Source organism: Cariama cristata, unplaced genomic scaffold (genome assembly GCF_000690535.1).
Source record: "Cariama cristata isolate BGI_N322 unplaced genomic scaffold, ASM69053v1 scaffold7216, whole genome shotgun sequence".
Taxonomy (NCBI): Eukaryota; Metazoa; Chordata; class Aves; order Cariamiformes; family Cariamidae; genus Cariama; species Cariama cristata.
The window spans coordinates 1-25,111 of NW_009621439.1; the positions used below are offsets into that span (position 1 = coordinate 1).

A 25,111-nucleotide genomic window follows, 5' to 3' on the forward strand; every position below is an offset into this window, starting at 1 on the left:
TGCGCTTCCCGCCCTGCCTCTGGTGTGGGAGGCAGCGGGGGAAGAGGCCGTGAAGTAGCCCCCTCAGCGCGTTCTGAGATTTATTTGCATCGTTTTAACGTACATCTCAGTGGCAGAAACAGCGATTAAAGCCAGCCTTGTGAAAGTTGATGGGAATTTGCTTTAATGAGGCCAGGATTTCACCCAAGGTGGAAGGGCTTAACAAGGAACGTTGTTTCCAAACCCATCTCCTCCTCCTCCCCACTGTTCCCCCAAGGAAACAACTTGCAGGGATCCAGTGCTGATTCAGAGGTGCGGGGTGAGTCAATGCGTGAGCTCTCAAGGCGTAACTCACCGTTATCAGCTGCAGGTTCAAAATCCATAGTTAACAGAAGTGACAGGGACAGATTTAAACCCTGCCCTCCCTCCATGTTCCCTCACCCCTATTCAGAAAAAAATAAGCTAACCTTATTTTTATGGAGCTTCTCAAGTATTAATTAATCTGGCCTGAGATACAGAAATCCTTTTATTTTTATTATTTCTTTTTTTATAATTACAATGGTATAATTTTTTTTTTAAAAAAAAGACATGTAAATTACTGTATTCTGAAATCATATAGCTCACTTTATTAGAAACATTAGTGGGTTATTAAAACTTTTATTTTGTCTGTTTTGATGCCTTAAATGTTGAAAAGGAATCTGAGCCTGTATCCAGTGATTTAGCTCTTAGTGTTTTGTAAGACTGGGGGACTGGCAAACATTCTTAAATTTCAAGTAGGGGAAGGTTAAAAGATTTTTTTCTGGAGTAAATAGAGCATTTTCTTGTCTAAATTAGACAATCATATGAGTGTCCTATTAATAGGAATCATTACACAAATGGAGATGGCCTCATTAGAGAAACATTACCGTAAATCGTCATATTCCTACAGTAAAATTTCTGTATCAGAAGTAGTGGGGCCTCTGTTTAGCAGACCTCTTAAGCATATGCTTAAATCCATTTTTACTCACAGAGCGATTTACCTGTGATTGCAGTGTCATTGATAGTCATAGGATATTTATGTCTTTGTCATATGTAAAATCTGTAAACTTATGTTGGAAGGCTGTGTTTGCATAGTCATTACATGATTTCTAAGACAAAAGTCTTATGTTGCTGTAGAACAATGCTCCCTCATGATATTTTATATCATTGAGTCTGTATCACAGCTTTTTTGCACTTAAATTATCCTCGAGAACTATTTCTGCAGAGACTGTAAATTTCAGAATAAAGCATCTCTTCTGTTGGTTTTTTTTCCCCCTAATCTAAAATTGTATCTTTTGTATGTTTTTGCTCTGATCATGACTTTCCCTCTGTCGTTCCCAAAACAAACAGCTGGCTGAACTAGGATTGCCCTTATTTGTTCAACTGGTTTTGAACCAGCAGCTCTCAAAAATGTGGATAGAAAAAGGAAATACCAAACATGCATTTGATTTGCAGTCTTATGATTTTAAGGATTGAGTTCTATCGCTTACAATTTTAGCTGTAGATAAAACAGTTTGTTCTGTTCATGCGATCTGTGAATTTTTAAGGCCAGAGGAGACCATTAGGACCAATTAACTTCCAGCACAGAAAAGATCAAAGACCTAATAGTACCCAGATCAAGTCCATGACTCCTGTTCAGGCCAAACAATGTTTTTGAAAAATAGCCTCTTTTATCTTTGTAAAACTGCTCAAGCTGCTTATTGGCTTTAGCTGATCTACTTGCCTGAATGAACAACTTTCAGCCATCTTGAAACAATATTGGAGAATGCTTCAAAATAATTATCTAACTCTAAACCCTGTGCTAGGTGGGTAGAGGATTGTTATGGCTGTGGCTGGAGATAAGCATCCTCAGAGAATCAGTAAGGCTAAACCAGATAATTCCAGAGAGTCTTGGCTGCATTGACATAATGGAAACACTTTGTCCATTGTCTGTGAAACATTTGTTTTTTCAGCTATGTTCTGGACACAAGCATCTTTCCAGCTGCCATAATAACTCCTGTCCTGTGTTTTCCTGTCTTTTGATTTGATCATTTGGCAGGTTTCCATGTATGAAAGTAGCGGGAAATGTATCTTTTCCTCAGTGGCTTTATATGGTACTTTCTCAGAAACTTGCTTCTCACCTCCTGTTAGAGGTGCTACGGACAAATTGTCAGGAATGGTGAACAGCACTTGTCCCCTGGCTGAGTGAGACTGATTGAGCAGAGATTTCAGGTGAGAACATTATTATGGCACAGCCCATGGGCCTGGTGGTTTTGAAAGACAGCTCTTGGAAAGCGAATCCACTGGAAATCAGTCTCTGCCTTAGGCAGAAATTGGTCCTTTGACCCTGTGCCAGGGGATGATCTCAAAGTTAAGGATGCCTGCTCTCTTGCTGCGACAACCCTTCCTAGCCCATGATCTTTTTTGCAGCTCTAGAAAAGTGATGAAGGGTGAAGCAGCAGTGCAGCTCCAGAGCAGTCACCTGCCACGTGGGATACAGAGCTCAGCCTCCAGCATGGCATTGAAAACCTTAAGATTTCCTCTACCAGCTCATTAAAGCATGTGAGCTTCTGCATTTATTTCAAAAGACTTGAGTCAGTCATTGCTCCCTTAGCTAACAGCAGCTGGACCATCTTAGATTTCAGTGTGGACAAACACACAACACAAGGGAGCGCTGGATCCTATTAGCTCTTCTCTAGACAGAGTAATTTCTCCCTCAGGACCCCTACTCTGCTGTGAGACTTGAAGCAACTGCCACCCTCCCTGATGCTCCGTGCGAAGTGTGTCAGAGCTGCCACAGGGTACCAAGGTACATCATGGCCCTGCTCAGCTCCATGCTGGGTGAACAACACTGGAGCAGAGCAAATAGGTCTCCATAGACGATGTTTTCTCCCAGACATGTGCAGATGACCCCAGCATGAGGCATCAGGGTTACGAGACACCTTTTAGTTGTGTCAGTGTTGTGGTTTAGCCCTAGCTGGCAACTGTACCACGCAGCTGTGTGGGATGGGGAGGAGAATCGGAAAAAAGGTAAAACCCATGAGTTAAGAACAGTTTAATAATTGAAATAAAATATTCTAATAATAATAATTGTAATGAAAAGGGAGATAACCAGGAGAGGGAGGGGAATAAAACCCAAGGAAAACAAGTGATACACAATGTAATTGCTCACCACCTGGTGACCAATGCCCAGCCCAGCCCTGAGCAGCGCTCAGCCCCCCGGCCAACTCCCCCCAGTTTACATACTGGGCATGACATTCTGCGGTATGGAATATCCCTTTGGCTAGGTTGGGTCAGCTCTCCTGGCTGTGCTCCCTCCCAGCTTGTGCACCTCCTCGCTGGCAGAGCATGGGAAACTGGAAAGTCCTTGACTTAGAGCAAGTGCTACTTAGCAACAGCTAAAACATCAGTGTGTTATCAACATTGTTCTCGTACTAAATCCAAAAAAACACAGCACTGTACCTGCTACTAGGGAAAAAATTAATTCTATCCCAGCTGAAACCAGGACAGTCAGCTGCAGCAGGATGAATTTTATGTCAAAATGAGTTTGCACAATTGGAAATGTCAATTTGTTGGGTTTTTAAGAATATCAGCTGAAAGTTGTGCTATTAAATGAGGTATGACAGAACTTATTTCTCCACCGGAGGATGCTGCTCAGGAAAGTTGCCTGCCTGCCCTCTTTGTTTCTCTTTCCCATAAAAGAAAAAGCTGACCCACCTGTGAAGTCCTCGATGTCCATGTACACTGTTGAGAAGTTGGGTAGCACACTTACAGCAAGTGTCAAGCTCCCCTGGTCACTCAGAGCTGTGTCCTGGCCCTCAGTGCTCCCCTGGCCACCAGAAGGGATGGCACAGCAGAGAAGTCGCCAGCACCAGCAGCTAGTACCTGTATCACACTGCACCTCCGCTGCGGTGCCAAAAGCCGACTGCAGCTGCAAGTCTAACATGCAGGACAAGTGTTTTACCATTGAAATTGTGGAGATTTGATGCTTACCTCCTTCTTTTTTATGATATTTCCTCCAAGACCCAGTAGTGGTCTGCACTTCTGCTGAGTACCTTGAGCCAGGTATTAGGCTGGAGGCTGTCTGTGCACTTTCAAGCCTCGGTCAGATTGAGGATTTCCCAATAAGAGGGGGCCAGGAGGTAAAATATTTTCCAGTTATACTTGGATATGATGGTTTGCAAGTGCTTCAGTTGCTACATCCCTGCAACTCAAGCCCTGAGTGAGTTCATCCTTATCTTTATCTGGGGAGTATGTTCATACACCACCCACCTTGGTTTTAACACCTGCCAGCTCTGAAGCAGGGTTCATTGGCTTGCGCCATAGACTCAGACCTCATGGATTAATTCCTCCAAGTGATATTATTCATAGAGATTTGCCAGGGCAGAGCTTTGATGCAGGGCTCTCTAACCGTCCACTGTTTGCAGTTCATCAGGTGGCAGAGCGTGTGGAGGCACTGGGCCAGTTTGTGATGAAGACCAGGAGGACCCTGAAGGGCCACGGAAATAAAGTTCTCTGTATGGACTGGTGCAAAGACAAGAGAAGAATTGTGAGCTCTTCCCAGGTATGCTGTTGGGCAGATGTTTTTCAAAGCTACTGTTGGGCGCTATACAAATTTTTTGTCTGTGCTGTGTACCACTCTTTGCAGCTGATACCTGCATATAGTGTAAATGTTTTCAAGATGCCCTTAAAGCAGTTCATTGGCAATGTATTTGTTCAGAGAGCATAAATCCAAGCTTCTGATCATCACTACACCTGTTGTAGCTAATACCCTAAATTTTTCTTGTCCAGTCATATACAGATTTTCCCCATATTCCCTACTACAGTAGAAAATAGAGAGAACTCATCTGAGGCCACTTTTATTTCCTTGTTCTTTACAGATAAAATATTTAGTAACAATTTCAGTTTATGTGTTCAGAGAAAATAATCAGGAAAAGGGAAGGGACGAAATCTTGATTCTTTTAGAACTTTCTGCGCACAGAAATTTCTTCTGCAGTCTGTATGACAGGTGCGACCTTGAAAGCCTCAAACATCCTGCCAGAATTACTGCATTTACTTGGGCATTTTGAGAAACAGTCCTAACACCTGCTCAAGACCAGTCTCATGAGCTGGAGGAGGTAATGAGATAATTACTTTCTAGATCCCCTGGTTCGTCCTGAGCCCAGTATGGCAGTAAGTGAGCTTGTAGCATCTCACAGCTGTTCATTGACCTATATGAAATCTGTCAGGGGTCTCACTTGAGGGATAAAAATAGGCAATCTGCATTGCAAGCCACCTTCAGTTACTGTGAGTTTTTACTATTCATGGTGATCTCAGCAAAGAGAATAATTTTAAATAATTAATGCCATGTTTTTTAAAGTGGTTAAAATGTCAGTGTGTAGATTAGAAAGCTGAACAGGCAAGTTGTAATGCATTTTTGCATTTTTTACTCTGTTTTAAGAACTGTAGTGAGTCCAGGTACGGCAACAATTGTTGCTCAGTAATAAACATTTTGCTTTCATGATACGGAGAAGATAACAATATTATGTGCATAAGGCAAAGTAGCTGGCATGAGAGTAGCTGGCATACACAAAGTGATTGTGTTGCTTTTTGTGGAGGATTCTTACGATGGCCATTTAGCAGGTTGTATCAATGGATAATTGAAGGTTAAGTAAGTGTAGTGAGAAGTAAAGGGAAAACCAGGAGAAGACAGGAAAGTGAAGATGAATAAACAGTGCAATGTCCATAAATAGTCCCCATGAGTGCTGCCAGCTTGGCAAGTGATTTGTAATACAGGTCACCTCTTGTATTTGTAAGGCCCCGTACTGAGCCACTGACAGATATCACTTGGAAGAGGTGACTGGCTTTGCAGGTGGTAATTACAGGCTGGGAGAAACAGATCGTGGCTGAAAAGAGGACAGTGAGGGCTTGCTAGTGTCAGTTACCTGAGGAGATGGTCCTGTCCATGGCGTGTGCTGCAAGTGAGAGGAGTTCTCATAAACCTGCTAAAAGGGAAGGGAAGGGAAGGGAAAAAAATGAAAAAATAAATCAGTCTTTTAAGCCAACATCAGTCATGCCAGTGAGGAGGAGATATGCCTTTCTTCCGGTCAAAGACATAACTGGCACTACTGAAGAGTGTCTCCTGGGTGCTTCACTGTGACCATTGTGCTGTTGTTAAAATGGAGACAAAAGTTTCACAACATAACAGATTGGGGGATGGAAATAAGCAGCACAGTTTTCCCCAAATCTGGGAGGTAGTCTGACAGCCTTGTCTATGGAAGGCTTCAATTTCTTTCTCTGTTTCTGTGTTTTCATTTAGGATGGGAAAGTGATCGTGTGGGATTCCTTCACTACCAACAAGGTGAGTGAAACTTCAGCAAAAGTCAGATTTCTGTGCACAGGGCAAATGACGGTGGGATAAGATGGAGGGCTGAAGGGCTCACAGGTGTCACAGGAGGGACCGGGATGCTGGGGTGATGTGCAAACCTCAAACCAAGGGGCCCAGGGCGAACCACCTCTCTTGACCTGTCTCTGAGCAAAGGCCCTGTCAGAGCACTGGGGTTTGTTGTGGTCTCCAGCGGGAGGTTCTGATCCAGCCTCTTTGCTGACAGGGTGGGCTCCCAGCTAGGGGCAAAGCCCAGCCAGCAAAACAGAGGCCCTCCCTGGGCAACCCCTGTACCAGGTGCCATGTGTGATCACCCAGGATCCTTCAGCCGCAGTGTTCACTGTGAAAGGGTGCTGCTGCTCCTCCAAACCCTGCCAGGGCTGCCTTGCAGCACCCTGCTCCACATAGCTGAGAAAATAACAGCATGTTTGTAACTCGCTTTTACACATGCAGCAGTGGGGACCTTTTACAGCACTGAATAACCCAAATAAAACATGCTCTGTGATCAGTTTGAGGCTCATGAATAAGGTCGAAAGCGTCAGGCAGGGACAAGCCATTCTCCTGCTGCTCTGCTGGGTTCTGCAGTAGGGGTTGTCCCAGCCTTACATATGAGTTATGGATGAGGGAAACACCTGTACTTTTCACTGACCCTAAGAATGTCCCACAGAAATACTGAGCTTACTGCTCCACACTGTTTTCCTTGTACCAGTTAGAGAAACAGTGACATCCCAGTTTAAAGACATGCTGTGTTTCAGGAACATGCAGTGACAATGCCGTGTACCTGGGTGATGGCGTGTGCATATGCCCCATCTGGATGTGCCATTGCTTGTGGGTAAGTTCCCAGTTTCCACAGCTGCTTACACAGAGAAACTTGATTTGTAGTGGTGTCCCGGTGCCTTCAGATGCTGACAGCTAGAAGTTTGCGTGCCTTGATTGTGGGTGGAAGGACTACATTCAGTGCCTCTGATTCTATTCTCATAATGGCTCGTACACATTATCTCCACTGACTTCAGTGCAATAACATTTGTTGTGTAAGCATGGAAAATAATCCTCTCTCAGTGTTTATATCATGGGTTAGGAATTCTGCATGCATGCAACTTCCCTTTTTCAGTTTGGTTATGTGAGTTGGATATGTCTTCGAAGGGAGAGAGGTTTTAACTCTGTTCTTACTTTGCGCTCCTACGACGTAGAGAAGGTTATTCATTAATGATTACCACCACGTGAATAAATCTTGCCAAGATGGTGTGGGGAGAAGTAACCCCATCCTTGATAATCTTCTCCAAGTTTTCTGAGGGCTTGGGTTTGAAAAAATTGAGTTTATACAGGGGAGAAAACAAAGAGATGAGATGTTGGCAAAACATCTTTTAAAAAAGGCCTGAGTAAATCAGACAGAAAAGCAAGCTTGGCGAGAGGGAAAGGAACAAAGGGAGTCTTGCAAATCTAGAAAGCAGCAGACTGAGACAGACAGGCAGACTCCATGAATGTGTGTGGAGAGTCCAGAAACTATGTTTTTGACTAAAACCCGAAGAATGGCAAGAAAGCTCTGTCTTCACACTTGTGACAGAGACAGGGAGGGGATATATGCATTGCACTACCTAATTGAATATTTCTGTTGTGTTGTCAGTTAAGTCCTGTGCACGTAATACAAGGCACAGAACCAGCACCTGGTGGTGTACCGGGATCCCAGAGACCAGGGCAGGGCTGATCTACCACAGCTCTAGAAAAGGGTCAGACACAAGTCAGACCCTTTAGAAAAGAGTCCCATGTCTAGCCTGGGAGACACAGCTTAACTGGTGCAACTGTCCAGGAGGAACACACCAGCTACAGAGGTCAGTGCTTCTGTTGCCTTTTTTCCAAATTCTTCTGAAAGTCCTGTCTTCACACCCACTACTTGCTATCCTGTCTCTTCCATAGGAGTTAGGTCAAATTTATTGAGGTAGATAAATAATGATGCTTAAGTACTGATCCTCACAATGATGGATGTCGACAGAAAAATGGCAGTTTGGCTGTATGTGAAATGTTAACCCTGAGGTGGTTGCTATGTCACCTCCCAGTTTATACTTTCGTGAGGTTTCATTCAGTGCCATTTATAAACTCAATGAGGGTAAAAAATACTGAGGCGCAGCTGTTCGGGTTCTGTAAAGTGGCCAGACTGGTGAGGCAGCTGGGGCTTCCCTGCACAGGGAGATCCCGGACAGCACAATACAGGGAAGTTGGTACTTGTAAGCCTTTGGCAGCACAGCGCTGACAGGTGGTTTCCTTCTTATCACCGCTCACCTTTTGTCGTTGCAGTTTTAACCAATTCTCCTCTCTCTGTTATTGCTGTTATTACTCTCTTTAGTGGCCTGGACAACAAGTGTTCTGTGTACCCTCTGACATTTGACAAAAATGAAAATATGGCTGCAAAGAAGAAATCAGTTGCAATGCACACAAACTACTTGTCTGCCTGCAGCTTCACTAACTCAGACATGCAGGTAAATGCATTCCCTACCCACTGCTCACCGTCCAGCAATGCCTAACATAAGCTGCACTGGTACGTGGTGCAAGTAACCTTCCTTGCACCTGGGGCACCCAGAGCCATGTCCTGCCCCATGCAGGGGCTGCTGGAAAACCCTTGCTGGGGGCAATGAAGGTGCTGCAAAAACTGCTGTAAGGAAATCCTTGTCACAGCCTATCTGGCTGTCATGCCTGCACCCTGCAAAGGCCTGTCACTTCTGCAGAGGGAGCTCGCTGGTACCTGTGTGTTCTTTGCTCACTGGGTCTGTTCCGGCTTGTGCTTTTAGGAGCTCAAACTAATACAAAACATTAAAAACCAAGTGCAGCTAGGACTGGGTTGGGTATGTGCTGTGCCAGCTGATGGAGACTGTGTTGTTTGCCTGCTTTGTCCTGGACGTCCAGCCAGCTTTGCTTTTGCTTTCATTCTTAGTATTTTTTCTTTGTAGCAAGTGAGATATTCGAGCTTGAGGATGGCCCCACAGGGCCAGCCCTGTTGTCCGTACGTGCAGTGGTGTGTTCCCTCGAGGGAAAGGAGTGATGCTATCCCCATCTCGCAGTTGGGGGGTTGGAGCACAGAGACCCACAGTGGGAGACGATGGCAAAGCCAGGAACTAAATGCAGATCTTCTGAGAGCAGGCTACCCTTCCTCTGTAATGAATATCTCAAAGATCTTTTTTTTCCAGGAACACGAAAGATTATGAAAGGAGCCAGAATAATCCCCTTGTCCTCTCTGGTTTTTTAATTTAATTGCTCTGCAGCAAAATGAGTGGCAGAAGGGAGCATTTGCATTGCTCTCTGTGTCAGCAGAGCTGCTGGAAAGGGAATGCCTTGTCCCCTTCTTCCAGATATTTGGAGCTCTTCTGAATGAAATATCAGCTTTCATTGCTTCTATTTCAGGACATGAAATGCCCAAGAGTTTGTTGTTGTTTGTCATTCTATGGTTTCTGCAGTGACTCCAAGGTGCTAATTTAAGTCCATTGCCATGGAAACAAGTGGTGCAGGTACCCAGCGCTCAGGCTTGCATAGCCCTGACCTTACTGTGCAGGAGCTCTATGTAATTAGAGCAGTCCAAGTGGAATGTTTTTGATGAGACAGAAAACCAGTATTCTCTTTTCTTGTCCATACCTACATACATCGTGATTAAATCCTATGAAAGGAAAAATAGGGGGAGGGTTTCATAATAAAAAAAAAAGAAAGAAAAGTTCGGTCTTTTTTCTCCATATTAAATATTGCAAACTGTGTTGATATTGAAGATCATGTATTACTATTGTTAAATAATACCACAGTGGATTTAAATGCCTTATATTCAGTGATTCAGAGATTTTTCCGAAGACTTTAAAAAGAAATTTTCTTGTGATTGATGGGCTTATAAGTGATAATTTATAGCACTGCATGTTATTAGTGAAACAAATACAAACAAGTATGTTGGCCAAGCTTCTATTAGGGACACTGTTACATAGGGGATCCTAGAGAGGCCCAGATTTTGTATCTTTTTCCTTTTATGTAAGAGCCTCAGAATTAAAATTATTCAGTAACTCTGAGGGTGCACAGTGGAACAAGCACACTGTGCAGGAGCTGTCCCAGCTGTGTGCGGAGCAGCTCTGCTCTCCCAGCTTGTGTCACAGAGGGATGTGGTACCTGTCCTGGAGCAGCCCAAGGGTGTGGCGGAGCTGTCCCCCAGCCCAGTGCCCCCGCAGCACCCACTGCTAGGTGCTGTGAATGCTGCTGCTCTGCCTTGGCTGCTCTCTTCAACTACAGCTCGGTTTTCCCTCAGAGGAATGAAAGACAGGGTAGGAGTTTAGGAGTTCCTGTGCCCACGGGCATCTGCCACTTCAATGGAAAGAGAGGAGATCTGGAGGTGATTCATCACTGATTAAAGCCACTCTCAGGCTGTGTGGGTGCTGAAAGAGGGGTTCCCATCCTTGCTCCTCATCGTGTTCCCACCTGAGCCAAGACAAGTGCTGAGCTGCAGGGCTGGGTGACCCACGCACCTTGTTCTCGGTGCCCCAAATCAGTCTTGCCAGAGACAGCCTCCCCCACGTCAGTATGCAGGGAGCCAGGGAGCCTCGCTTCCTAAATTAGGTATCTGCAGCTCTGCGGTGTGCTAATGCTCCCCACGTGACAATGCTCCATGTGTATTAATAGCAAGAGTTAATTGGGATCTCAAGTGTTTTGCATAGGGCAGGCAGCCACACTCCCGGTGCGGTAGGGCTGAGAAGCAGGATGAAGCCTGTGGCAATGGTGGAGGCGGCAGAGGTGAGGGTGGCCCCTCGGCCCTTGCCGCTGCTCCCAGCCCCCGTGTGCGTGCTCCTGGTGAGCAGGGGCTGTGTCCCCGCTGTCCTCTGCTCTGTGCCAGCGCTGCCTCTTGCTGCCGGACACCAGGCAAGGATCCCCATCCAGCGCTGCCGGAGCCCCTCGTGCAGCAAGCCTGAGTCTAGTAGCAAAGATTATGAATTCTCTTCTGGTTTTGGATTTTTGGAGGTTTTTTTGTTTGGTTTTCAATAGCAATACCCTGAAGTTGAGTCCATGACATTTCTCTTTAAGGATTAGCTGGAGCTCTGGGTTGCCAACGGACCCTTCCCTTGCACCTTTAGCTACTCCTGTTCCCCTCCTATCTTTCTTGCACAGTCTTACAAGAGCAAATCCTCAGAGCTGAAAGTCTTCATTCCTCAGCCAAGTACAAATATTCCTCAGAACAGAGAAGTTCATTGATCTAGGCTCAAAAGCTGGCCAGAAAGACAAGTCTGGACTTTCTTCTGCTATTATCATCTCGGAGTATTAGCGTCTCTCTACTGCAGACTTCAGAACAGTCTGTTCTGCAGCTTTGCAGACCTCTGTTTATGGGAGGAGTTTTTGGAGTATCTGTCAAATATGTTCAGTGTTTAACCTTTATGCAACTCTGTGAATGGTTTCATGATTGTGTGATCATTTTCTTCTTGAAGAGTATTTGCTTTTTAACTTCTAACGACCCACTGGGATCTCTTGAGTTTCCTTACCAACCATGAGAAAAACCTGTGTACAAGACTGAGAGCCCTCGTAAGTTCACCCTTGGCCTCCTTCCACGCCAGTGCACAGGGACCCTTTCAACCTACAGAATTTGTGATTGCATAACAGCTTCGGGTGCCAAGGGGAAATTTTGAACAATTGAGCATCATCAGGATTTAGCCACAATAACAAGCACTGATCACATGTGCTTTCTACAAGCACTGCAGCAGATGAGAGAAGCTGTGAGCTATGTTCGGTCAGTGTATGTTCAAGCCCTTTCACACACAAATGGTTTTGGACAAGTGAGAAGTGATGGACTTATCAAACAACTGTCTAGACAGGCTTTCTTCCCTTTCAGAAAATCTGTGTCTTAAGCCGAATTAATTGGGTTTAACCTGGCTATTTCAAGCAGAAAAAAAAATTTAGAGTTAAACAGGTATACTTAACCCCAACAGTTCTCTTTACTGGGGTTGAATTCCAGGGGCCTAAATATGGATAGGGTTAAATACAAGGGCAAACAGGAAGACCAGTCTGGTTCTACCTCCTTTTTGGAGGATATGGAAATGCCAGTAGGTCCTTACTGCCATCGGTTCTCCAAACCCCATGGCACAAAACTGACCATTACTGAAACACTCTTTAGGTATAGCTGTGCCAATACAGCGCTCCTTTCCACTCTGACTTCTTTCCTTAAAAATAAAAAAACTTAAATTGTGCTTAGATTCACATTGTTTTTATGGCTTTGTTGTATTGCATAATATTTCATTCAATTAAAGCTTTCCTTGGTGTATGTGTAGGATGTCAGTTGTTTCTTTGTGAACTTGAAGATCATCTGCTGATTTTTGTATTGTGACTCTTCTTGCCACATCCTGTAGATCCTGACAGCAAGTGGAGATGGAACTTGTGCTCTGTGGGATGTTGAGAGTGGTCAGCTTCTACAAAGTTTCCATGGTCATGGAGCTGATGTCCTGTGCCTGGACCTGGCCCCTTCTGAAACGGGAAATACATTTGTCTCTGGGGTAAGCAGGAGCTTCCTATCATAATATAAAATTAAGGAATGTGGAAGGGAAAAGGCAGCAAAGCAGGAGGCTCGTGATGTTTTTGATAGAGTGCTGGAGTATCTCTTGGAAACCCTAGTACAATCCACTCATTGCAAGCACATTTTCTAAGCTGGAGCAAATTAAACCCCTGACTGTGGGGTCAAACCCACCCAGCCAGTCTGACTGCAGTTCTGCTTACTTAGCAAATTCCACCCCACACCAAAGCAATCCAGCCTGAGACCAAAACAACGCCTCTCCCAGGAAAGGAAAGGCTCAGAGTTAGAGCAGTGGGCTTGTATCGTAGTGGAGGTGTGAGCCCCTGTGGTCAGGAGCCTAGCACTGCAGACGACTCCTCGCATTTGGCTCCTTTCTCGTGCCCAGCTCTCTGGAGCCGGATGGGGTGTGCCAGGCGGCTGCTCAGGGCGTTGAAGCGGGGCTGCAAATAACGTGCGTGCCACTGTGTGCCTCAACCGGTGCCCAGAAGCCAAGGGGTAGCTTCAACACTGGCTAAACTCTCATACAAGTTGGAGCAGGGAGATGAGGTGTGGCCACATCTTCAGCTGTTGCTTAGTCCCCTGTGCCTTCCAGCGGTACCAGAGGCATTTAAAGCCCCTTCGTCAGTTGAACACTGCCCGCTCCCTGTTCTGGCCCAGGGGAACACACAAACCTCACTGGGGCTGCAGGACTGGTTTGGGAAAGTATCCAGGGCATCTTCCAAATCTTGTCCTGCTGCTGAGGGATCCCTGTCCCCAGGCAGCTGAGCCATTGGCATGCAGCCTGGCAGTGAGGCAGGCAAGGCATAAAGGTGAGTGAGATGAGGCTCAGCTCCTTTTCAAGGTGGTCCTGGTCTTTCCCGCATCTGAAATTGAGTGTGCAGGTGAGAGCTGGCAGGAGCTGAGAGATGATCTCTCTTACTGGAGGCAGGTTGCTACCAGTAACTTTGCTGAAGGTACCTGGTTTCTGAGCCCTGCTGGTGCTGGCCCAGGGCTGGTCCTGTGCTTGCTGATGGAAGTGGCCCTTGTGCCAGAGGGTGCTGATGATGGATTAGGGGATTCCTCTTGTTTTTCTTGGAGACATGGTCCCATCCCTACGCAATAAACCTGGACCTCTTCTGTTATGGCTCTTTTATCAAATTTGGCTGGCCCATGAGGACCAGAGCCCAGCATACTGGCCCAATTTGCCTGCTGCTAGCACAGCTGCTCTGAAGCGTGACTGAAAGCTAATTCCATCTGAGTGCATTACTCCTCCCAGGCTTTCCTGTCACCAAGCTTGCTTCCCAGAAAGGATAGATTCATTCTCCTTGGGAACAGCTCAGCTTATTATAGGGCAAAGAATCACAAGCAGCTATGGTGCTGCTAAGAGAATATGTCATACTTGTGTCAATGTAGCAGCTTGGTCACGTCCATGCTTACAGGCGCCCAATTCGTCACATGCAAAATACCACTTCAGTGAAGATCTACCTTATATCGTGTCAATGCAGGTATAGCCGAAATGGTGCAACCTGAAGGTACGGTGGCATAGAGAGACTCCCTGTATATCATGCCTATGTAATACAGTAACCTTGAGCTGGAATAAGCAATGGCAGTACATCAACGTGTTGTCTGGGTGCTGTTACATTTAATGACTTAACTGAAAATCGCAGCCCTGCTGGGTGAGCTCAGGGCTGTGTTCCGTGCTGTTGTGCTCGCTGCCCTCTGAGTGCTGCTCCTCAGGGTGAGTTGGATAGCACTCAGGGGGGCCATCTCTCCACAGGTGTTTGCTGGTTTTTCCTTCAAAACCTTAAGAGTCAAAGCACCAGTTTGTCAGATTGGTCTTGCCCCCAAACTCCCAGAGAGATCAGTAAGAAGAGTGCACATGGAAGCAATACAAAGGGCTGGGCTTGGGCTGTGGTGGGGCTTGAGAGGGAAATATGCTGAGTCCAAAATGTTCTCTATCCTGTTTGGTTTCCCTTGTGCAGAAACCACAAGCTAGTACAAAGGAACATTACCTCTTTTAAATAATGACATCATTAGTAAAAAAATTGGGATTTCATTTTAACAAGAGAATTAAAAAAAGGAGAGAAGGATGTGAATTGTGAAAAGACTGTTTAATTTAATTAGCAATCATATTTGCTTAAAAATAAATAACATGTGTGGCACGGTCTGAGCAGGACGCAGTAGCTCAGCAGAAGCCTGCCCTGTGCTTCCCATGCAGCCTCAGTGAGGCCAAGCCGCCCAGAACTGAGCCTACCTACGCCTGCCCCTCAGCAAGGTCATATTTATTAAAATCTCCCATCACTCTTAAAAGAAAAATCCATGTTCTTTTTCCTGTCACTTCAATTGTGACAGCATCGAGACATCACAGCTGACACCGTGGCCCTACGGGTGTGAGATGGTTCCTGCCCTGAGGATGTTGCAGACTACATGGACTGAACCCCTTGCCCAAAGTATTCAGGGTGCTGAGCACCTCGCAGCAAGCACCAAGTGTTAAACGATCTTTTCAAAGCACAGCTTGGAAGGGCAGGTTAGAGCTTGACAATAAGGTGAAATGCTGTTATGCTTCTTTTCTCATCCCAACCACACCATTGAGCACATGGGTGCAGAGCTACAGCAGGGGTTAACTCTGGTAGGAAGATGGGCAAGAGACCCTCCGGATGCACTTAGTTCATTTTCTATTTCAGTGTATGAAGAGAATTAGTTATAAAACTTTAAATGCTGGGTATTAATTTTTTATATGGGGCATGTTAAGTGGTAAGGGAACGAGTCAGTTATGCAGCTCTGTGGCATGGTGGGACTGCAGACACAGGTATGGCAGCAGCCCATGCAGCGCAGGGCTGTGAGTGCTGGTCAGCATGGGACTGCCTGCACAACCCCCCCCGACCTGTCTGCACCCCACCATGCTGCATGGCAACACTTCGCCTGTGCTGGTCTGCGCCTCCGCTGAGGCTCCAGCTTGCGTGACGTACTCTGCTGCTACCTGCAGCTGCAGCAGGCTGGGAATTACCAGTACAGCCAGTTCTGGGGCTGCTTTGCTGGTTAAACCCCCTCAGAGCTGTGATGTCCAGAGCCTTTGAACGTATCTGGGCCTGATCAAGTGTATCAGGCACGTGAGGGGTGAATGTCACCATTTACACAACTGTAGTGAATTTGTTTTGTCTTCTTAGGGATGTGACAAGAAAGCCATGGTTTGGGATATGCGGTCTGGTCAGTGCATCCAGTCATTTGAAACCCACGATTCAGATATCAACAGTGTCAGGTCAGTATGTTTCTGGGAGAGGACATATTTGCGATGTTGAGCAATGCGCTGGTTCTATTTTTGAAGTCTGACCTCATCCAAGTAATGTAATGTGTTCTGGTCTTTTTTTACTCATGCACAGATATTATCCAAGTGGAGATGCTTTTGCCTCTGGTTCAGATGATGCCACGGTATGTTAATTCAGCAACCTAATTTAGGGAAGTTCTGTTACTTCCCAAGTCAGATTTTCCTAAAAGACTAGATCACACCTGTGACACCAAAGTTGCAGAAATAATAATGCTATAATATAATATAGATAAATACTATATATAATACTATAGGGAAAATCTCGTAACACTTTGTAGGTCACCACTGCAAACTTTTCTACATGATGTACTGTCCAAATACTCATTTCAGATTTTCTGTGTTTTGAAGTTTCGTGATCAAAATGACTTTTCTTACTGGAAGAGATTTAGCTTAATATAGTTCTTGGTCACAGTGTGGGAGGAACCAGATGAAATGCTGCAGCTTGCGTCAGAAGGAGCAGCACAGCGCAAGGGCATGAAGGGAGCCTGCACATGAGCGGGCACATCCCGGCAAGCAGAGGGGCCATGGGCTCAGCGTGGAGCTGGGCAGACCCAGTCAACTGGCCTCCGCAGCCCTGTGCACCCCGAGGGCGCAGCCCCAGGGTGGCCTTGGCCACATATATCTCCTCCCTGTCAGCCTGACTCACTGCCAACGAATGCTCTTCATTGCCATGAGTCACTGCATCCAGGTCATCCTAGATGATACAATAGCTCTTACTAGATCTTACTTATCTACCAGCAAGCTGCTAGGAGGGGCAGAGTGTGTATTGACAGGTAATTTTGGTCAGCACATTGTATGCAAAATGCCACTTGCCCTCCTGGTGCCTTCAGGCCCCTGAGTGATGCACAGTGCTGATGGCTGTCACTGAAGCTGGTGGGTCCCCGTGGGGGACCCCTGCTCTGCCTGTACCACAGCCCTGCAGGGACTGAGCTGGCAGTTAAGTGTAACTGGAGAACAGATGTTTGGGAGGCACCTGACACCTCGTTTCTCTTGTTTATTCAAACATCATGCAGAGTTGCTTGAAGGTGAAGGCTCTTTCTACTCTGCCCTCAAAGCATGTTTTGAGTCTGCTCCAATACTAGCTAAACTCAATAGAAACATTCCCTTTGTCTTCACTGGACATGAAGACCTTCTAAGGCTCTGGAGAAAGCTGCGATTATAAATTAATACTTCTAGCTCTGTGGTGAGCCCTGTGACTCTCCGCACATTCAGATGCAGTACTGTGAGCACTTGAGTTGCTGAGGGAGTGAGATGGAGAAATTGTCCATCATTAAATTCCAATGAGAGCACTCTCTTTTTATGCCCACTACCACAGGCTTTGGGCTCCTGTGCTTATTAATTATTTGATGGGGTTTTTCTGTCTTGCCTATTCCTGACACCCCTGACTTGAGCAGGAGAATGGGAAATTCCGTCTCTGTACTTTTGACAGAGGTTTTGGTAGTTTCCATCTACTTCGTTCTTTAAATGAAGCGGTTGGTGTTTTCAGCGTTACAGACTGATACACTGACTGGTATCCTTGACCTGATTTATATACTTAGGGATTTTGAGGAACAGATAATCCTGACTGTCTGGAGGGAGATCATAAAAGCGTGCTCACATGGCAGTGCTGTCACCTGTGGTGACCCTGACTCCCTGTCAGGACAGTCTGATGGAATTATTCATCAGCGTGGAGCACTAGGAGACCTGGACTTCACATACCTGGCAGCTCCCCACCGCCCTGCAAATGAAGCAGCCTCTCCTTCATGTGCAGGCTTGAATAACAGCCATTTTTCATTAGTATTAGCAAACCCATCTGGCCAGTGTTTGCTTAAACTTAACTTACTGAGGAAGGTTTTCAGTTCAAATAGTTTCAAAAGTGCATTTTGATTTCAGGGCTAACAGACTGCCTTTCTGTGTGGCAATAAAGTCTGGTCTGTCTATACATTATTTCCACGTTAAACAAGCCGAAGTATGCTGGCAAATGATAAAAACAGGAAGTGCAGGTTGTAGAGGTGATTGGGTATTTTCCATGTGAAATGAAAACCAAACATCTGTATAAAAATGTATTATTTCACTTGAATTATTTTCACGTAGGTTTTTCAGACAGAGAGGCCTCTCAGAAGGGCAGGGTCTGTTTGCTATCCTGTCTTATTCAGAGCAAGGAATACCATCTAGGCTGCCCTGTGCCAAGGGACTGTCTGAGCACCGTGCCATGTGGTCCCTGTTCTCAAAGACGACTTGAGATTTAATCCTCTGTCTCACAGACTCCAGCTGTGGCTAAACTGTTCTCTTTAGAGACTGTCTCCCCATGCACCTCCCCAGCAGCAGGGTGCCCTAATATGTAGGAAACCACAGTGGGGAAGGAAGAGGGTGGGGGCACTTTCAGTGGGTAGCCATGGTCCAAAGCCCACAACTAATCTCTTTATAGCAGGACAGGCAGGAGGCTTAGAGAAGTGGTTTGGAAAAGCAAGTTCTTCACTCAATTTATACAAAACAGCCTTGTGTTGCTTAGGTCCCTATTAGGCTCCAGACGAGTCCCAGTTACAGCGGGCAGAAATAGCAGAAGAAAGAAGCCAAGCAGCCACTTACCATGATGCCTGTTAGGCTGCAGTCCTTCCCATTCCCATTTTTTCAATGAAATATAGTAGCCATTGACTCCAGCCCTTACTGAGGCGTGTGTGTTGGTTTTTTTTTAATCCTAGTGTCGTTTATATGACCTTCGTGCAGACAGAGAAGTAGCAATTTATTCCAAAGAGAGCATAATTTTTGGAGCATCCAGTGTGGACTTCTCTCTCAGTGGTGAGACCTGAACTTTGGAGGTTATCTTAGTGTTGGGATTTGAGGGGAACTGTAAGATTTTGCCAGTTTAATTTGATGAACCATTTGTTATTAAAAGTTATTAAAAGTAATACTAAGTACCAGAAGAAACATTTAATGCATGGAAGCCTTTTTTTGCCTCTGTAAAAGTAATTACTGTTTAAATAACCTAGCTGGCTATTGCTTCATTCTAGCAATGAAAAGTATTTTCCTGGCCCTACTGTAGGCAGGAAATATTTTGCCATTAACTACAGCTGGGCTAGGATTTCACAATAATGACGAAAAACATTTCAAAGGAAACATAAAATGTAACTAGACTATTAAGCACGCTTACATAAATAGTTTTTAAAAGGATAATAAATGATTAATAGACAGAGAAGTATGCTAAAGGAGCGTGAAGACATTACCATTTTTCACTGCAGATCCGGACACATGAGCTTGAGTGTTCTTTCTTCTGCCCCAGCACAAATGCAGAGCTCCTCCAGTCACCCTGCTTGGGGATGAGTGGGTGGTGAATTGCCCTCTGCCTGTGTCATGGTCACAAGTGCCACAGCTTGTCCCGTTGGGGACAATGAATCACTTACCAAACTGTCTACTAATCGTTCAACCATTTGTATTCAACTTCTTGCATAAAGTCTGAGCTGGAAGTGCTCTTCAGTCTGTTGTGATTTGGAGTCATCCCCCATCTCTAATGACTGAACAGATTCTATATAATTTAACTCCATTTTAACTGTATTTTTAACTAGTAAATTTTAATTGGTTCAGTATGGATAGCTCAGCAGTGGAGCAGGGGTCTAACAGGAGCACAGCTAGCCTGGGGGAAGCAGTGGTCAGGGCTCGCTGTGTGCAGAGGGTGGCATGGCAATGCTGGGTTGTGGCTCACTGGGGGTTGAATGTCCTGCAGAAGGCCCTTGCTGCAGTCAAGACGTATTACCTACTTAAGAACTCACTTTGCAAAATCTCATTCTGTTTGTAGGTCGCCTACTGTTTGCAGGCTATAATGATTACACCATAAATGTCTGGGATGTGCTGAAAGGGTCCCGTGTATCCATCTTGTTTGGACATGAAAATCGTGTCAGCACCTTACGGGTCTCTCCCGATGGGACGGCATTCTGCTCAGGCTCCTGGGACCACACTCTCCGAGTAAGTGCTGAGAGCACCTACTTTGGGTGCTTCTTTCTTTCTTTCTTTGATTGTTTAAAAAAAGGGAGCGAGGGGGAAGGGTTATTACAGGAAAATTGACTCTAGAGGGACTAACGAGGATATAAAAACACAGTGTAAAACATGAACAGAAAATTCAAATTAAAAAAATCCCCACAAAGTGCTAGCAGAACTGTTAAATTTTGAACTTAAGGGTTAAATAATGTCATTGCTGCTGATACTTTGTACTACTAATCTGACTGCCTTGGCAAATTTTAATTAGAAGTTTGATAGAATAGTCATAGTCATGAATGATTGTTCAACTCTCTCTCTGCAGATCTGGGCTTAACCTGAGATCCCATAAGCAGAATCAAACGAAGACTGAAACCCTGGACTACAAAAACTGCATAAAAAAAGCCACCTCTCAAAGTCAAATATTTGCTACACTAGAAAAGAGTGACACTGAATCCACAGATTAACACAATTAGGTAGAAAATGTAATCTGCTTGAACACATAGCAAACATCAACTTGTAGTAAAATGAAATGTTTTTAATTCTGTTTTGAAACTATCTTGTTTTATTAGAAATAGTTTAGATAATTATAAAGGGACTTTTCTCTGAAGTCACCTGTATTACAGAATTGAATATTTCAGTGCACATTATGTATTTATTTGCATGAATTGAGTTCCTTTTTAAAGTTAAAAAAAAAAAAAATCCCTGATTTTATCAGGATGTAGCATAAGACTCTGGAAACATTCCATAGTAGTGCATTGAATTTTGGTGTTGAAAAGTGGAAAGAAAAACAATTCTGATACTTTATAATGGCATTATGGATGACTGAACCTTGGTAGTAAGTAGAGGAGCAAAGGACCTACTGTGAAGGTACTGGCTGTTGTCATAAAAATGTATTTTTTGTACAGAAAAGGAATCCTTTCAATCCCTGTTTTTTCCTACTGTCTTTTTAGATAGAAATAGGTATTTCATCTCTGTTACCTGAATATAAAGAATCTAAATATATACAAACCGATAAACTGCAAAGAGGAGGGATATAAACATGATTTACGTAATCATGAGGTAATACTTAACCAGTAGTTTCTTAGAAATTTTTAATTGTATCACTTGGTGAGTGAATTTTCTTTTACTTAAGGGAATACTACATGCAAAGCACTAAGGGATACTACATGCTAAGCACTAAGCACTGTTATACTGATGGTCAAATCTTTTCCAAGTTAGTCATAGTCATTCTATGATCATGATTCTAATTTGCATTTTGAGCAGTTCATAGCACTTTGGCAGGGCAATGTAGCTTAAATGTGTATTAAGGCAGTATATGCCCATTTTAAGGTCTTTCTGGAATGTCAGAGCAGTGTAAGTTCATGCAAATGGGGGTCAAACCTTACAAACCAAATTGTACAGTCCTTACTCTAACAGTAATCTCCCACTGGCGTGGATATAGTTTTGTCATAGTCGGACTTGAGAACGAGAAACAGTGAGTTGTTGAAAACCTGCTGTGAGCCACAGCCCTGCCAGTGTTTGATACCGTGCTCACCAAAGCACACAAGCCCATCTAATGCAGGGGCCGCTGGGTTCAAGGGAAGCAGTCCAGCCGGCCACATTGCTGGCAGCACCCAGTCCTCTCTGTGAGCATGGTAATGCAATACAAATTGGCAGGATGACCCTCATGCGGAGCTGATGCTGTAGAATTAAGATTTAATCAGATAAAGCTGAGGTACAGTTACTTATAGAACTATTAGGAAATGATATCTGCATTTATACTTCGAAAACTGTTGAGACTAGGGTGTTTCACCTCTGCTTGTACTGACAGGTACTGAGTCTAACCTGAGCAGAGGTACATAGGGAGCAAAGTGCTGGAGTAATGCTGGGGGCTTGCACGGTCTGGCCTTTGAAATGCAAGCAGTGAGACACATCTCTGAAAAGATCAAAGATACAGTTTATATTTAGATTGAAACAAGAGAAAACAAGCTCATTAGAGTGAGCTTGATCACAAGAGTGGAGTTGGCTGTTCACATAAGTTTGATGATAATATCCTCATTCTATTTGAAAGTGGGATTTTTTTACAATCCTATGAAAATTGTATTAGAAACGATGTCTCCTCATTCATGAAAACATTAGGTTCCATGAATCCATAACCAATTAACCTACGACACTGACATTTGTATCAGCCTTCAGTCCCTAATGAAATAGTTCAGCTGTTTTCACTTGGAAAAGTCGAGTCTGATGCTTTGCAGTATTTGTGGCAAACTGTCCCTGTAACAAACTGAATGCACTATGGAAATGTCATATAGAGCTCACTGTGCAATATTGAGTCAATACACTGTACACATTTGATCAAAAGATTAATATTAATGTTTAGATAGTATTTATTGGTAAGATGTTTGTTTCAAACATACTACATTGTGTTGATACTTATGAATGGCCTAAATACAATAAATTGTATTTTACATATTGAGAACATGTATGTAGTCGTTTTTCCCATCAGTTAGGTACTTGTAATGGTGACTATTTTTTCTAGTTTTTTGGCATTTACTTTTTGCACGATACAGTTTCTTAGATCATTTGTCCTGTGAAAATCTAGGGCAAAATCCAGATCTACCAGAAAATTGCTTCTGGAATATCTTCTGGAAATACCCAAGGTGAGGCACAGCAACTGAGAGCGAGCTGTCCTTGACGATACCTGAAACTTCATCTGAGCTCCTTCTGCATTCAGGAGGCCAGAATTCAGGTTGTGTTTTCCTGCCCAGAAGGATCACAGCTAACGTGATGTTTTCTTTCCAGATCCTCATCGCCATACCCAGGAATGCACTGGAAAATGCAGAGTGTGTGTTTTGTGGGAGCGCAGGATTCTCCTCGCATTGCAGTGGGACGCCTGTGAAAGCTGGGCACCAAAATGCTGTTCAGGGCTCGGGCTATCACTATTTGGGTAAACCAGATTTGCAGATCACCTTGAGATGCAGCAGTTCAGCCTTCTGCCTTGTCAGTAGTGGAGAACTGTGCTGGGGTCAGCTGTCCTCTCCACTTTAGTGCAGGTTTTGCGGGCAGCATGGCGGTGGTTGGTGGAAGTGCTCAGTTTAGACACCAAAAAAAGCACCTCCTTAATTTAGGCACATTGTTTCATTTCCTTTCCTCTGAGAGGCTGGGGAAAGAGCTGAGCCAGCTTGTTCTAAGTGACATCAGTGCCCAAACCACTACCAGTTCCAGTGAGAATGAGGCTGACATCGCCTCTTGCACTTCTGTTCTTGCAGGGAGAAATCCTGTGGTTCTTGCACTTCAAGGCCACTGCCTATGGACTGTTAAGTCCATGGACTTAGCACCTGTGAAACTCACCTTTTGGCTCCTGAGGTAACGGTGAAAGCCATGAACCACGATGGGCCTCAGCTTCCCTCCGATAAATGAAGATAGAGGAACAGGGCACTGAAGTATCCATTGAATTTCTTACTCACTAAAGGTTGTCCAGGGAGGCTTTGGAAAACCCAGCATTTTCAGACCCCCTCTTTGGTCTATCAAGCTATTTGTTTCTTGGAAACGCCTCTATTCCTTTCCAGAGGGAGAGCTTTTAACCTGCGCCTTGTCCTTTCCTCAGCGTATCCCAGCCTTGGAGAACAGCCGTGCGGCTGTGGGTGCAGCAGTGAAGCAGCGGTGTCACATCCCAGAGCCCCAGCGCTGGCCTTACCTTCCTGACCCGCTCCTCAGCTCAAGCCAGGAGGTGAAGGAAAAGCAGTCCTGGAAAGCTACGCAAGCGGGCTGTAACCAGGGTAAATGTATGGAAGGCACGGGAGCTATAGCTAGGGCAAAGTCACTATCAGATGGCTCCATCCTGTTAAACAAAAATGCTATATAAACAGGAAGGGTGGAAGAGGATATTGCTAGAGAAAGAGCAGCCTCTCCCTCTTGCTCTCCTGCTGTGAGGAATGCAATAGGAAATTCCTGCTCCAGGATTAACAATCGTAAGGAAAACTCTAGTTAAAAAAGCATGTGTGTACAGCACTGGTGAAAAGTACAGATATCATTCCAGCTACTGCTCTAGCATATAAACAGAGACTAGATTTCCCAGCTTAAAAACAAAACAAAAGCCAAATATGGGAATGTAAAACTAAGAGTTTGCCTTAGGAAGGACTCTAAGAGATGGGGCCAATTCTTGATAGTGATCTGAGAAATTGCAATAGGATTTATTCCAACCATCTATTTTTAGATTTTGTAACAGGCGTGTAAAATGGAGACAGGGAGCTATAACTCGAGAGAGGTGGAGTGAAGCCGAGCAGTCCTGTGCTGACATTGGGCACCTTGAGCCTGTTGTGTGACAAGAGGTGAAAGCGTGACCCAGTCCCAGGCAGCTGCGGCAGCACCTCTCCCAGCGCTGGCGCCGGGCTGTGCGGTGACAGTGCAGTCACAGCCACGCTTTGCGCCGGCCTGGGCCGCCACCTGAACCTCACCTGCGCACTGGCACTGAGCAGGAAGCACAAGTTGGGTGTACCTGTGCTGGGCCTGCCATAAATCTTGAGGTGGTATTTATGGGAGTTTTGATGATCTGTTAAGCAGTTGATGGTACTCACAGCTCGAAGGGCACAGCTGGGATACAGGGGAAGCGTCTAGCTGAGATGTCTCCATGGTGCCGTGCAAGTGACACCACTTGGCCAGTGTTGTTCTCAGCCATTTATTTTTTTACACCAGTAGTGAAGGGCCCAGCCTTTGCACCTTGAAGGTCCTAATCCTGAATTTTGCCTATATGCCCATCAAAAAGCAAATGCCACTGCATTTCTTTGGTACATAGACAATGCCCTCATCCGATAGTCATAGAAAACCTGAAGCTCCTTTGATGCAAAGAATACAGGTTCGGGACACTGATGTGGAAAAAAAAAAACATATGAAAAAAGTATCTTGCAGTCAGCATCCGGTTACTCAGCGTTTTGCTTGACTGCCCAGGGAACCCGCGGCTTGGTGCAGTAGGTGCCTTCCCCAGCGATGCGGCCGGACCCCTTGGCAGACCAGCGGTCGCGCC

The 25,111-nt window shown here is 45.0% G+C and overlaps 1 protein-coding gene across 1 annotated transcript; it reads left to right on the top strand.

Annotated features, from left to right (window-relative positions):
• Positions 1 to 4,332: 4,332 nt before the first annotated feature.
• Positions 4,333 to 21,660, top strand: GNB5 (guanine nucleotide binding protein (G protein), beta 5; the record flags this gene model as incomplete). The annotated part of the gene is made up of 10 exons (XM_009701956.1): positions 4,333 to 4,540; positions 6,275 to 6,316; positions 7,096 to 7,172; positions 8,682 to 8,814; positions 12,694 to 12,837; positions 16,001 to 16,092; positions 16,214 to 16,262; positions 18,840 to 18,936; positions 19,931 to 20,097; positions 20,432 to 21,660. Coding segments are annotated over 10 exons (1,021 nt in total), but the record flags the coding sequence as incomplete, so codon positions are not given.
• Between the last annotated feature and the right edge of the window lie 3,451 nt (positions 21,661 to 25,111).